This window comes from Parasteatoda tepidariorum, chromosome 3 (assembly GCF_043381705.1).
Source record: "Parasteatoda tepidariorum isolate YZ-2023 chromosome 3, CAS_Ptep_4.0, whole genome shotgun sequence".
Classification (NCBI taxonomy): domain Eukaryota; kingdom Metazoa; phylum Arthropoda; class Arachnida; order Araneae; family Theridiidae; genus Parasteatoda; species Parasteatoda tepidariorum.
In genome coordinates this window covers 48,502,840-48,517,233 of record NC_092206.1, presented here as the reverse complement: position 1 = coordinate 48,517,233, position 14,394 = coordinate 48,502,840, and the positions used below count along the sequence as shown (strand labels likewise).

The window sequence follows — 14,394 nt, the reverse complement described above, 5'->3', positions numbered from 1 at the left end:
CAAGTCATCTTGTTTTTTTTATGTGATATTGTTTTATATTTTATTAAATTATTAAATGAGCTGTTGTGTTTGTTTCTTTATAAAATTATAATGACATATTTTATTTCAGTAAAAATTATTTATCTAAAATTTGGTGAAGAGAGACACTTAGCTACATTGTAAAAAAAATTTTCTGCATTATAATTTATGTTTACTTTTTATGAAAATAAAATTATTTCTTACAATATAATTTATCACTGATAACTATTTTCAATTTGAAGTTTTATCTTATTGCATTTTGTTAAATACAACTTTTTTATTATTATTTGCAATCTAATTCATTTGCAGCTATTATTCCTATGTAATATTATTTAAATGGAAATTACATTAATTGAATATAGATTAATATTACAATAAAATGTGCAAAGAGAATTCATTAAATATATTATTATATATTGTGTTAATTAGAATTTTTTTTAATTATTATTTTCTTTACCAATAAAAATTTAATAAAATATTCATGTTTGGTGCTGTAACAATGTGCACGTAATAATGTTTACATATTTTATGGAAATTTTTTAAATTTAATTATTGTTTTTATCTTATTCCAAATGGTTTGTCTCCTTTATTTGTTTATTTATCTTTTTTTTTAAATTTTATCTCAGGCTCTTCCAGATATTTTAATTGAAAAAATTTCTAAGTGAATAAAAATTCTTCTAAGATATATTAATTAAAACCAGTTTTTGTGTGAGTACTTTATGCTCTTTTCATAGTTTCACAAAGGCAACTCCTTTATTTTATATTTTGTTAAATACTATTTTAATTTGTTTTTATATTAACTTAAATATCTTACTTTTAATTTCCCCCAATTTTTTTTGCATTTATTAAATAATGACTATGCATCAATGTTATTTCAATATATTTGAAACTTAATTTTACTTTAAAGAACTTAATTTTTTTTTGTGAAGATGAATATTTATTCTTAATTTTGATATTTTTATATACAGGGTGATTAAAAAATAACTTTACCGAAATATGGAGAGTATACCATTTGAGTGATTGGAATAAACCTATTTGGACTTGTGGACATATCGAAACTCTGTGAAACAGGAAATGCTTTCATTGTAATTTCTTCTCAGTTTTCCAAGGGTTTATTTACCACCCTCTATTCTCGTTCGTGGTCAGGAAAAATTAGACCCTTGGTAAAGGCTTAGCATTGCAATATCTTGTGCTAAAAATATCTTGTTCATCCTCATTTTAAATTTTTAACTGTAAGGGTTAAGCTTGGATCAGAAAAAGTCAGTGTTGCCTTTTTAAAATTTTGAAACTGTAATTGTGAGAGTTGTGCAATCATTTACAACCCTATTTTTGAGCATATAGATCCTAACACCTCTTTCCAAAGTTTATTCCTTTCACAAAAATTGTATTCTCTCCAGAGGGTTATATGTTGACAGAGTATTTTTCATGCTCATTCTGTGCTTTACCAGCATTTTAAATTATCAGATTTTCAATACTTTTCAAAAACAGTAAAAAAGTATAAAAAGCAGTTTTAACATTTAGAAATTAATTCTAAAAGCTTATATTTTTTTAATTATCATTATAAAATATTTCTACATTGTAACATATTGTAAAAATTTAAGACTTTGGGGAATATGTTTTTTCCCCCTAATATTCTAAATTTTATTCTTATATTTATTGCGTTATTTAATAATACTAATAAATAAGCAGCAGTTTGATTATTTTTTATGACTAAAATGCTAAAAAAATAAATATATTTAAAATGAATTTTAATTGGCATAGAAATAATTTTCATCTGGAAAGATATATTTTAATCAGAATAAAATCAAATATTTATACTTAGAGAAAATTTGGGTGCAATTCAGAATTGATAAATCATTCAACTACTTTACATGATTTATACCAATTGAATGTTTAAAATTTTTGCATTTTATTCCACATCTAGATGTATGTTGTGTATTTAAAACATCGCACTATACACTTCACTATTTATGGCTTACCTGATTTATTTATTTTTTTCTTAAAAGGAAATTCTGAAAAGTATTTATGTTAAAAATTAAAAAAAAAAAGAATTAAAATGTATAAAATGAATGCACACAGTTTATTATTATTTTTTTTACTATGTTGAGTGATATATTTCGCCAAAGCCATCCATAATATTTCTTATCATATTAAAAATGTAAAAAAAAAAAAGCAAAAAAAAAACCTAAATAGAAGCTTGTTTATTTTTGTGAAATTCATTCATCAATTAAAATTTTTTACATTCAGTTATGTTGTCTGGTTGTTACAGTTATGGTTGTTATAAAAATATAATATACTTATATTCTTATAGCTGTAATAAATTTTATTTTTTAATGTAGTTTATGTTTTGAAGAGTATGTTTGTAGCCTTATCTTAAAATTTCTTAAATTAAATTTATATACAAATATAAAAGCAAAACTGCAAGTTTTTTTTATTATGATAGTATTCATTCCATTAATCATAACTAAAGGAATATTTGATAGTATTAATTGAATATTTCTATTTTGTCAAGTTAAAAAGCTTATGTTTGGCTTAAACATGCTTTTTTCTGTTGTTAATTTAAATATTAGTTTTAACCTGTTATTTAATTTTTTATTTTCTACTATTTTTTCCTTAATACTTCGTTGTTTAATGCTTCTGATTCCTACTGTTGAATTTATTTCAAAAATTAAGTGGAATATACATTTAATTTTACACAACAATACCGAGACAAGTTTAAAAGATTATATTATAATTGTATGTAAAATTGAAAAGAGTATTTTCTGGTTTGTATATAATAGTTTGTAATTACTAATAAGGAAATTAGTTTTAGATTTTTTTTATGTGTTTAAAAAATACAGCTTGGTGTTCAGCATTGTATGGTTTTCTGTGTTGCCCAATTTGTTATGTTATATTTTATTTGTATAAACATGTTATGATTTTAAATTTTTGTGGTTCATTTTATATGTTCTTTTTGTTTTTCTCTCATTAAACTATTTTCTATTAAAAAAAAATCCCTTTTTTAGTGCTCGCATTAGCTAAATTGCAAATTTAAATTTACTTACTCAACCGTGCATTTTTAATTGAATTTTGTAAAAATGTATTTGTAGTTATTGTTTTAGAACTATCTATATTATATAAAACGCTAATACATACGTATGTATGTATGTATCAATAAAACCGATGATATTTCTTTTCTCGCGCTGGCAACAGTTTTCATTTTTAATTGATTGGATTCGGCGCGCAAGAGCACGTAGTGAGCAACCAGATAACAATAACCAGAGTGAGCATTATCAGGTTGTTCAATTCAGATTCATGCACTAAAAACATGACAATATTTAATTTAAACTCAATTAGGAATTAATTAATTAATTGAAGTGAGAATGCTTTAAAAGGCCGCTGTTGAATTGATATTTTTCTACTGGGAGCTACCTAAACGTCTAAAAACCGTTTAAGTGTTTGTATTGAATGCATTGAATTTTTTTATATTTCGCATTTATTTATGCATTGAATTTTCACGCTTTAAAATGCAGAATATTGGTGAAGCAATATTTGATAATTTATTTTGCTAATATGTTTCTTATTTAGCTAATGTTTTGATTTTTTCACCATGTACAATCTAAATAGCTAATATACTTTTTTAAAAGCCAATAAGAACATTGGTAGAATTCATCTTCATAAGTACAATACTATGTCTTTGATGATAAAATACTATGTCTTTGATGATAATATATTATGTCTTTGTGCTAGAACATTGTGTTCATTGGCGAGCGAGCGCAGGGAGCCATGGTTCATGGCGTGAACCACATAGGATTGCGTAGCAATTCTCGGGGGTTGGCGAGCGTTAGCGAGCAGGGGGCGGAGCCTCCTAGTTTGTATTAAAGTATGATAAACATTTCTTAAAAGTTAAACTTTTTTAATAATATATTAATCAGTGTTAGTTAACTGTGAACCATACCAATCAGTTTATTTTGTTTGAAAATAAAACAAAAGATATGGAAACAGATCATTATAGTGCAAAAATTTTAATATTTAAATGCAGTCATTTAGGATTTTATTTCACATCTAGGTGTTTAAAAAATTAAATATTACTTAACTCAATAATTGATGGATTTTCTTGTTTACAAGGTCAAATTTTACTTTGCTAATTAATATCCCATCAATGTTATAATAATAGTCAATTGCAGGTTTCATAGTTGTCTTGATTTTTCGGATGACAAATATTTTGTCATTATTTTTAGTTTGTTTTTAATCCTGATATTGGCGTGTTTATGCAACATCTCATTTTTATGAACATAAATGTGTGTTTTAAAATAATTGATTTTAAAAATGGAAAGATTGTGATTTTCGATCCATCTTTTATTTACATGGAATTTTAAATTTTTTTCCACATGGATTTTTTTGCTTTTTCTTTTATACTTGTGTTATATTGCATATAAAAAATTAGAATGGGTATCAGTACATTCTCCCGTTTTTGTTTATTCTTTTGTTTATCTATTGCAATTATTTGAAACTAGAATGAAAATGAAATTTCAGTTTCTCTTCATATAAGTATTTTAATATAATTATATGTCCGATATAAATTTAGGAAAGGAATAATTTTTGATTGACATTCTTGTTTAATTAAACAGAGTCTTTAAAAAAAAACTTAAATAAATAATGTCTTAAGAGAATTTTATATATTTTAAGGCTATTTTTAGGAATTCTTTAAAGTTTTATTGCTTGATAGTTTATTTTTTATATTTTTTTTGAATTCAAATAATTTTTTCTGCCTTCAAAAATGAGTAATAACAATAATAACGTTCATTATTATTACTGCATATATTAAACTGTCTCAATGCACTAAAAAACTGAAAAAAATATCTGTTCTGAGGTTGTTGTCTTCTGATATTAAAGTAAAAGAAAGCTGTATTCATAATTTCATTATCAATACGTTGAAAGTAGCGCGAAAAATCTCGATGTGGATGTGGATTATTGTAACCAAAAAAAAAAAAAACAAAGTTTTTTAGATACCTTATTGTAAGCAAAAGCACTTTTTTAAATGAGTAATTAAATGTGCATATATTCCATCAAAAGACAACAGCCTTTTTTATGGACATGTCAGCTTACAATTTTTTTCATCAAGGTTAATTTTTATTTAGCAGCTAATTTACAAAATAAATATATTTTAAATATGTAGAATAAAAATTTATGATCACTAAAAATAATCAGTGCTTTAATTTTTATTAAATTTAATTACACAATTTAAAATTTTATTTGTCTTACAAGATGTTGCAGCTTTTACAATGCTTTTAAATGCAGGTTACAATACTTAACAGCTTAAATTGTCTTGGATAAAAATGTATTATATTTATTCATCTTGGAGCTATAGCTTAACTCCAATGTATATTGTTATTCGGATCAAGGAAAAGGCCATAAGAGATTATGAACAACTGTATATCAGTCTAAACTCACCAGATGCATGAAACATGTCTTATCACTTTTATTTTATTCGAATCTTTGTTTAAGGTCTGATAATTCTTTCAAAATGAAGAATGATTGCAGCACTAATCATTCATTTTGATTGAATAATTAGCAATCTGAATTTGTTGCATTTTTGTACAAAATGGTATGCATAAGAGATTAGATAATTTTACTTTAACAATGAATTTTTTTAGTGTATCTTAAATTTGGATCCAGATTCTTTGAAAAAAAAAAAAGGTTTTGGAAAGTCTCATAATTAAGAGTAAAAATTTCTCCCCCCTTTTTTTAAAACTTAGTTGTTCTATACCTGCTGGTATTATTATACTTTATACTTCATGGCTTGCCAAAAACATTTAAGTAAGTGTTCATCATTAGTAAGGAATGGATTTTAAAGTTCAAATATGAGCAACATGCTAAAGATTAATGTAGTCATGCCAGAAAAGCCCTGATAACTTTTTTTTCATCACATAGGGGAAAGTCGAAAGTTTTCTCATAACTTTATTTAAGTCGCAAAGTTCATTGTTTCCCTATGTATTATTTACTAATCTATTTTTTGTCTTAAAATTTTAGAAAGAATTTTCTTAATCCTAATAAATGTAGAAAAAGGAGACATCACATAATTTGCGAAAATGGTGCTACAATCCCTTATAAGTGCTCTAAGATATATTCAAAATGCACTTTGATTAAAATCTCAACCAAAACATTCGTACAACCTGTATGATAAATTAGTTATAATTTATTAGCAGTGTGATACATTCAAATCCGTTTTAAATCAGACCGAGGTTATGAGAGTATTATAATGATGGATTAATCAGCTTCGAAATCAATCGATAAAAGTTAACCAGATAGACGTTATTTCCTAAATGATAATATCAGAAGTACTTTCGGTTGGTGTATTTCAACAAATTTAAACAATGCATTTTGATAATTAGATAGTTTTAATTTTGATTTAAGTGGAATGTTACGAAAGTAAATTTTGCCTACTCTTTACAAAAGGAAGCTTTATTACAAAAAGATAACACGTCAGAACAAAATTCATTATGTTTATTAGCTGAATCATTACATTATATCTCAACCTGTATCAGTTGAATTATTCGATCAATTGAACATAATTGCTTGTCGATTCCCAGTGTTTTATACTTTTTCTGCATGGGGGATTTGTGTTATTTAATGTTTTGTTATTCAATGTAAAGGATTCTTCTGATATGCTTAACGTGCAGCAATTAGGATTGGATTCTTGACATGCTTTAACTGTTATCGGAAGTTCTTCACGAATATTTATTTTTTCTCACAAGACTTAAATTCCTTTGGACACCTGATGATTTTCTGATCTACACAAAGTTTTTGGGAATCATCAAGATCATTATAAAAAAAGTCACTTTCTCTTTTTAAAAATTAACTTAATAATGAAGAATTGCTAACATATTTGTCCCTGGAGAACGATTATCCGATAGAATAATGCTGGTTATTACCATATCTGACGTTGATGTATTATTCTGACGTGAATTATTTTTGTAGTAAAGTTTGTTTTGAAAAAATTGCACCTTTTTACTTTCATTATATTCATTGTTTGTAAATAATGCAATAAATGAACTTTGAGAAAGCATTGAACACATTTTGGATCTTTAACAGTTGGCCTATGAAATTTAACAGGATAGCAGTTTATTTCAAGAGAACTTTCATTTCGAGTTCTCTAACAAAAGCTATGATGAACACTACAACAATCAATGACAACATTTGGCTTAAATCGTCAACAACAATACAAAAAAACATCTCACAGGAACAAATGGAAAAAATAATGACCACTTGGAGGCATTCCTTTGCATAGAATTGTTATAGAAAATTCGAAATCGTGAACACAAATTTTTTGCCTACTGTTTCCGATATCATTCGAGAAACTAGGAAATACGTTGGAATTATGTATAAAATCTTTCGAAAGGAAAGGTTTCTTCGTGACTAACGACTTGCTCCACTTTGGTGACCAATGACTATTGCACCACCTGGATTGGGCATTTGACTTTTCAAGCGAGTATAACTTCCAGCTTGAGCCTATAGAATAAAAAAATTTAAGGAAGTCAGGATTATCGACTTAATTGTATAACATAATTGAATAATGTATTTCGTATTTTCATATAATGATGAAATTTTATCTCCTAAAAATTGCTTTCAACGTGAAAAAATTGCTTATGATATTCATGACTAATGCTCAAAATAAATTATTCTTTACAATATAGATAGGGATATTTCCATATGCAAAAATCCGTTCTTTTGTTATCAATTGTTGTCATGTTTAATATTTTGGTTTAAAATTCTAGCTTGCATATATATATTTATATATGCTTCTTATAAAAAGTACAATTGTAGTTAACTGATATATAATTTTTTTGGTTAATCTAGATATAGCCTAAATTTTGTTTTGAGTATAAAATCTTTGAGACGGTGTGTTCTTATTACCCAAATTTGGTTTTCGACATCTCGACGACCTACATAAAAATAGTGCTTTTTTCTTTTTTCAATAATGCTCTTCTATACAATTTGAAAAAAAAAGACTTATATTATTGCTCCAAGTCCTTTAAATAAATGTTTTTTTTCTTCATAATTCACTGTCAGATTTATATTATTCGATCTAAAAGTACGGTGTTGCAAGGAACAAAACGTATTTTCAGCTTTGAAATTTCAAATAGTGTAAATTAGAGAGGCTATAACTAACAGAAATCTTAAACAAAATCCATTTAGCTTTGTAAATAATATCGAGAGTGTTCCTTATTATCTTATAAATTTATAAATAAGGTGAAAAATATTCAAAATTCTTACATTTGCGGGTACTCCAGGATTGGCTGTGTCCCAAGGGGCATCATATGCATCGTCATCGTCAGGTATTCCTACAGGGTGCCTTGCACCCATAGGCGGTGTATATGATGGTGGCCTAGCGACAGGATCACAGAAAGCACCTGGAGCTGTACCTTGTAGCGGTATCCTAGCTTGCATAAGTCGACAATCTAACGGCTGACACGCAGCTACATTGGAAAGAAAAATAAGTATTTTAGTATCAGTCTTAATTTTTCTATAATTTTTTAAGAGTCATAAATTCTAATATAATCTTGACCTGCAAGTCTTTTTTTTTCATCAGTTCTTAGCAATTGACTATAGATACTAGCTGATCATGATCATTATTTTTGTGGTTGAATGCATTTAGAATATTTTATTGTTCAGATTTTAAAAAATCTTCATATATTTATATCTAGCAGTATAGTTTCAAAAATTTAGGAAAATGATTAAACTTTTAGATTTAGGAACGTGGTAATTTCTTAAGCGAATCTAAAAAATTTATGCACACATTAAAATTCGTTTATCTAAAAACAATTATGTGTAAATTTTTTCAATAATAGTTGTTTTTATAATTTAATATAATAATGGTAAAAAAATAGTTGAATTGTAAAGTATTCGCATTTTAACCTATAATTTTAAATTCTGGAGAGCATGTTAACATTCAGGCCCAGTATAGCGAATCTTGTGTCATTAAAGTCTACTTTCAATTTAATACATATGTTGCCAAAATCGTTTTTGTTTTATGACTTAAATTTTTCTATTTAACTATTGATGGGACACATACATTTCTTATGTTCTAAAGAGGAAAAACGGTATTTGTTAAACGATATGTCAATGGATAAGACATCCCAACGAATTTAGTTTTGTTTCTTCTCGGAAATTGTAATATATTAATAAATTTTTAACGTCAATTGAAAACACAATTTGGATTGAATTTGTCTTTTAAGAAACCATTAGAACAATGTTGTCGACATCTTTCATGACACATTTTATCTTTGAATTTTTTTCTCTCAACGCCAATAAATAAAAAAATAATTAAATAATAAAAAAAAAATCGGAAGAATAGTATACAGGTTTTGTGCCTCATTACAATGAATTAAAAATAAAACAAATAAAACTATATATAAAAAAAGCGCAGAATTAAGGAATGTAAAAAGAACTGAGTTGAAGAATAAAGAAAATATTTTCTTACAATTGTATATGCAACTAATATAGTATTTACTCTATTTATCAGTTCGGATAGATTTTGTATTGTGTGTATGCAATTAATGATTATCATAAACTGTTATTTTCTATGAAAAAAAAACCATACCAAGTAATCTGTCTTGTCTGAGAGTCATTCTTTTGTAACAGACCCAAGCTATAACGACTGTTGTAACTATGACTACAACTGATGCAGCTACAGGAATGACAAAGTAAGGTCTAAAATAGAAAGGAGTGTTGATGTGTGTTGCTGAGAAGGGGACTGATATTTCTGAAATGGAAAAATAGCTTATTATTTTCATTAGTAAACAGTATATTTTAGCATTATTGTTATTTTAAACACATAATACATCATCGAAATTTAATTATTCAGAGAGTAAATATAGTTATAGTCATTATTCAGCAGTCAAATGGAAATGCAATGTTAAGTGATAGTTTGAAAACACTCAAATTTCTGTGTTTAAGAATTTAGTGATTTCGATTTTGAGTATAAAAAATAATTTATATCACCAAATTATTATTTTTTTTAATATTTAAAATTTTTACACAAAGAGAAATAACAAAAAAAAGAAAAAAAAATCCTGTAGTTAAAGTGCATTGCTTCAAACTCGAACAAAGTTTTAATTTTAAACTCCACAGTCCCAAAAGAGCTGTTGCTTAAATATTCAAAAAAAAATAATTTTTTTTTGTTGAAAAGTACAGATTTAGCGAATCTTTTTCATCAAGATAAAAAGCATTAAAATCATTGATTTGTATACATATTTTTATGATCCCAAAGAATACAGCATTAAAGTAACCTTTTAGACATTAAAAAATTAGATTAAACTTTGTAATTAAACTTTTTCATATTGAGATTTTGTGCTATTTTATTGTCACGCTGTCAGATGTTGTTGAAAACCTTGTAGTCATGAAGAATTATTACAAACAGGCAATGTTATAAAAATAGCTTTTTAGTCGCTACAAAAACCTTGTTCAATATGACAAGAGCATTTAAAGAACAAATTTACTAAAAAAAAAAGTTGTTTTATGAACGAATCTTTTTTCGATGTTTGTATACATTATAAAATTTTTCTCAATTTTACTAAAATGTCATTTTATTTGTTTTTTCTTCTTCCCTAAGCTTTTTAAATAACATATTTCTAACACAGAAAGCATTGAAACATGATATCAAATACGATTTTTATTCATAGAATAAGTTTAAAAAAAAAGATGGTTTAGGTTCCATTTTTAAGTTTCATTCGGCTTTTTAAAAACTTATCAGATAAAATTTTACGAGAGAAGAAAGTCGCGGTTGTTTTCAATTGACCTTTATTTAACAAATGACGTCATCACCTAGACACTCAACACCTTAATTCCCAGACGGACAAGAGAGTTTTTATCAAAATGTTTTTACTGAACCATATATATAAACCCAGGCAAATATTTTTCTCTTCAGCTTTAAATGCGTGTTCAACTACTTAATTGCGAATGCCTTTTTTTTCTTCTTTTACTTTCTAAGCTGTTGGAGTAATGTTTTTCTTTTTTTTTAATTGGATGATTTGAAATGAAATTTCTTTTCAAAAGCGTATCAGTTTTCGGAACCCCTCTGAAACAGACTAAAATGATTTTTCCATAAGAATATATTTTTTTCAAAGTTTTTTTTTTCCGTTTAAACTTTAACCTCTTTTTTCGGAATGTTTGTCGGAGGTGAATCTATTGGACTCATTTCCAATTATTCATTATGAATTATTCATTTTAAATTGTTCCAATTTCATTTTTAATGTTTTTGTAATTTAATACTCAATGTGTAATAATGTTAGCGTATTTTTTATAAAGTTGTTTTTGCATTTCAATTCAGTTCTTTTTTCAGAAAACACTAATAAAAGGAAGGCGATGTCTAACGATGCTCTGGAAAGTCCCGCTTAGACTTAAATTGGTAGTTTTAGTCTAAATTTAAAAGTATTAAATAAATTGAATTTTTTTTTCAAAGAAAGGATTGTCTGAGGTGTTCTAAAATTGGTAAAAAAAAAACAAAGCATTCCCTCTTCAGCCTGTTGTGGACAGGGAGTCATTGAGGTTAAGCCGTCACAATTTCGTGATCAACTCCATGATTGGGGCAATGTAATCAGCATTGTGCGCGAATCACCTTCACTTTCCAGATAAGCTAAGTGGACTTCAAGCCACCACTGAAAATCGAACACCAGGTCTAGTAGATTTAGATTTATGGGAATAATGTGTTTTGGAATTTAACAGAGTATAAGAAACAGGAAAAGTACATATTTCTGAAGTGTCAATAAATGTTAGCAAATAAAATATTTATATAATTAAACCCAGTTATTAAAAGCTCGAACTTTATATGGTCAAATTCTTTTTATTATTATCAGAATAGAAAACGTAGACTTTTTTTACGGTATTGAAAAATTCGGGTTATTAAAATTCATGATATCGAAATCCGATTGTAATTCATATTTTATATAAGTAGTACATAAAATAACATAGCATCATAACAGAATTTTGCAGAAATTATTTGAGAAATTTTATTGCAAAACCTCATACATATCTATTTGTAAGAGAATATGAGTCGAGTACAAATATAGCATATTAACATAGAATAAGAAACCATTTAAATAATATTTAAAAATTATGATATCTATTAACCCTTTGATGCGGATGGGACATTGGTGTCTCTTTCATATATTTTTTCCTAACGCCCTAATTACAAGCAAAAAAATATTTTTGTGTATATTAATTATAAAAAACTGTATAATAGTTACTGAAAAATTTGTTAGATTATCGTAATTATATTTATACTAAAATACAAAATCCAATTTTTCTTCATTTCTATTCAAAAATGTATCAATAACTGATTTTATAATTAACGAAATTTCAATGAAGAATCACTGTTTCCTTAGTAAGTGCAAATTTGAAAAATTATTGTTTGGAAGTGAGCCGTGTTTTGACCTAAATTAATACAAAATAATGAATAAAAGTAGGAAAAATATGTTTTATAAAAATTCTGCGTCAAAGAGTTAAGAAGCAAAGTATATATGAAAAGTAAAGTAACTCCTTACCAGCAAGGCCTGTAGTGAAATCTATAGTGGGTGAAAATTCTCCCCGACCGAATACATTGTATGCAGCTAATCTCAGCTCATATCTGGTTGAGCCTTTGAGTCCTGTCAAATAAAATGAACTTCTATCTCCTGGTAAATGAATATGATCCCACTCTTCACCTTCTTCTCGAAACTCCAAAAGATACTCTGAAATTTAAAAGTTTTTAAAATCTTGAACATACACAGGTTAGCCTATGATGCTATTGGTTAAGGTCACGTTTAAGTTGTAGCATACGATTCTAGATAAATTCTAAATAAAATATACGCTTTTTTTTAAAAAAAAAATTAACAGTTTGAAGAAAAGGAGAAGAAAAAAACCTTTCAAGAGCATGGAAAACTTTACTTGCTTTGATCAAATTATCTTTTAAAGCAATATACAAACTATCATATCGATTTATTGTATTTTAATAGGAGCTACACTTTCGGTCAGTTTGAAAATCAATACCTTAAAGAATAAACAATACGAATAATTTAGATAATGATTTGCCTCATTAGTAATGCATGTTAAACTTTATGGATAAACGTAAAATTTTGGCTAACTAATTTGTTTAGATTTTTCTTAAAGCTTTAAAGTTAAATTAATCCTCGATTAAATGTTAAATTTTTAATTATGAGAAGTAAAATGAATAAAAAAGGGCAAATCTAATTAGGTTCAAAATTTTTCTTAATGAGAAAATATAAGAATATACATACGGACAACAGATGGCTGTTTGTCACTTCCTATATTCCAATGTATTCCAACACTAGATGATGTGACATCAGCTACCCCCACAATTGGTGGAGAGGGTGGATCTAAAAAACATTTTTTAAAGATAATTCTGTTGTATAAATGCGACAGAAACGCATGCTAGTAATAATAATAATAATAATAACATTCTATGGAAGACTAGACTAAACACTTTTTATATTGAGCGCCAAAGTGTCAAATATTTATTTCATATCAAATTTTTTGACCGTGATTTTCATAATTATTTTTTTAAATTTAATAATTCAAAGTTTATTTACTCTTTTTTGACTTTATTTATCATAGCTAAAGCAGATGCCCTGTAAAATCATATTACTGACTGTTAAAGAAGTTCCAAATGAAAATAAATCTTACATTTGGAGCGAACAGCCCAAAATATAATGTATAAATTGTAAATAAAATAATATTTTCTATAGTTGAATTGGAGAGGATAATAAAATTGAGAAATAAAGTTTTAAAAAAAACGAAAAACAATGTAACTTGCACGAATCAAGTCTTTCTACACATCCAAAAGCCTATTCTCTGATTAGGCAATTAAAAAATAAGTTATTATACTCTGTTGCAAGTTAAGAAAAAACCATTATCCCTCTGTTTGTATCTAAGTACATGCGTTATAGGATGCCAAGCTCCCTGTGCTAACGTATATCAATATCGTCAACTCTTGAAACGACATTGCACAGCCTCCTTTTTGCTTGCTTTCTTATTAATAATAATAATAGTTGTTAACAATAATAATCAATTAATAAGCAATAAGAATCAATAAAAATAATATTTAAAAAATACACGTCTTTCTGTTCGCATTTAAAGAAACTGATGAAAGAATAATAAATATCGTTACTTGCAGACGATTTTCATTTACAGCGAAACAAAAGTAAAAATTCTTTATCTCTCATTTGATTTGTTAAGAGCATGTCAGCATAAGACGCGCCATTTTTAATAGTCCAATCAATTCCAATTCTCTTGTAACGTCATATATTTGTTTCTTTTTGAAAAACGCATGTTCTCCTTTTTTATTGAAATATGTCGCTAAGTCTAGGATTCCAGTAAGGCGAAAATATAATCCTTTTT

The 14,394-nt window shown here is 26.5% G+C and overlaps 1 protein-coding gene across 27 annotated transcripts in view; it reads right to left on the bottom strand.

Moving 5' to 3' along the window:
* Positions 1 to 5,201: 5,201 nt before the first annotated feature.
* Positions 5,202 to 14,394, bottom strand: part of LOC107452311 (cell adhesion molecule Dscam1) — a 113,306-nt gene continuing 104,113 nt past the window's right edge. For all 27 annotated transcript variants that reach the window (XM_071178573.1, XM_071178568.1, XM_071178588.1 and 24 more), the window contains 5 exons: positions 13,275 to 13,373; positions 12,543 to 12,728; positions 9,602 to 9,763; positions 8,275 to 8,477; positions 5,202 to 7,509 (listed from right to left, as the gene is read on the bottom strand). In XM_071178573.1, coding sequence (XP_071034674.1) covers positions 7,417 to 7,509; positions 8,275 to 8,477; positions 9,602 to 9,763; positions 12,543 to 12,728; positions 13,275 to 13,373 — 743 coding nt within the window. In that variant the 3' untranslated portion in view covers positions 5,202 to 7,416. The remainder of the gene's footprint in view (positions 7,510 to 8,274; positions 8,478 to 9,601; positions 9,764 to 12,542; positions 12,729 to 13,274; positions 13,374 to 14,394) is intronic.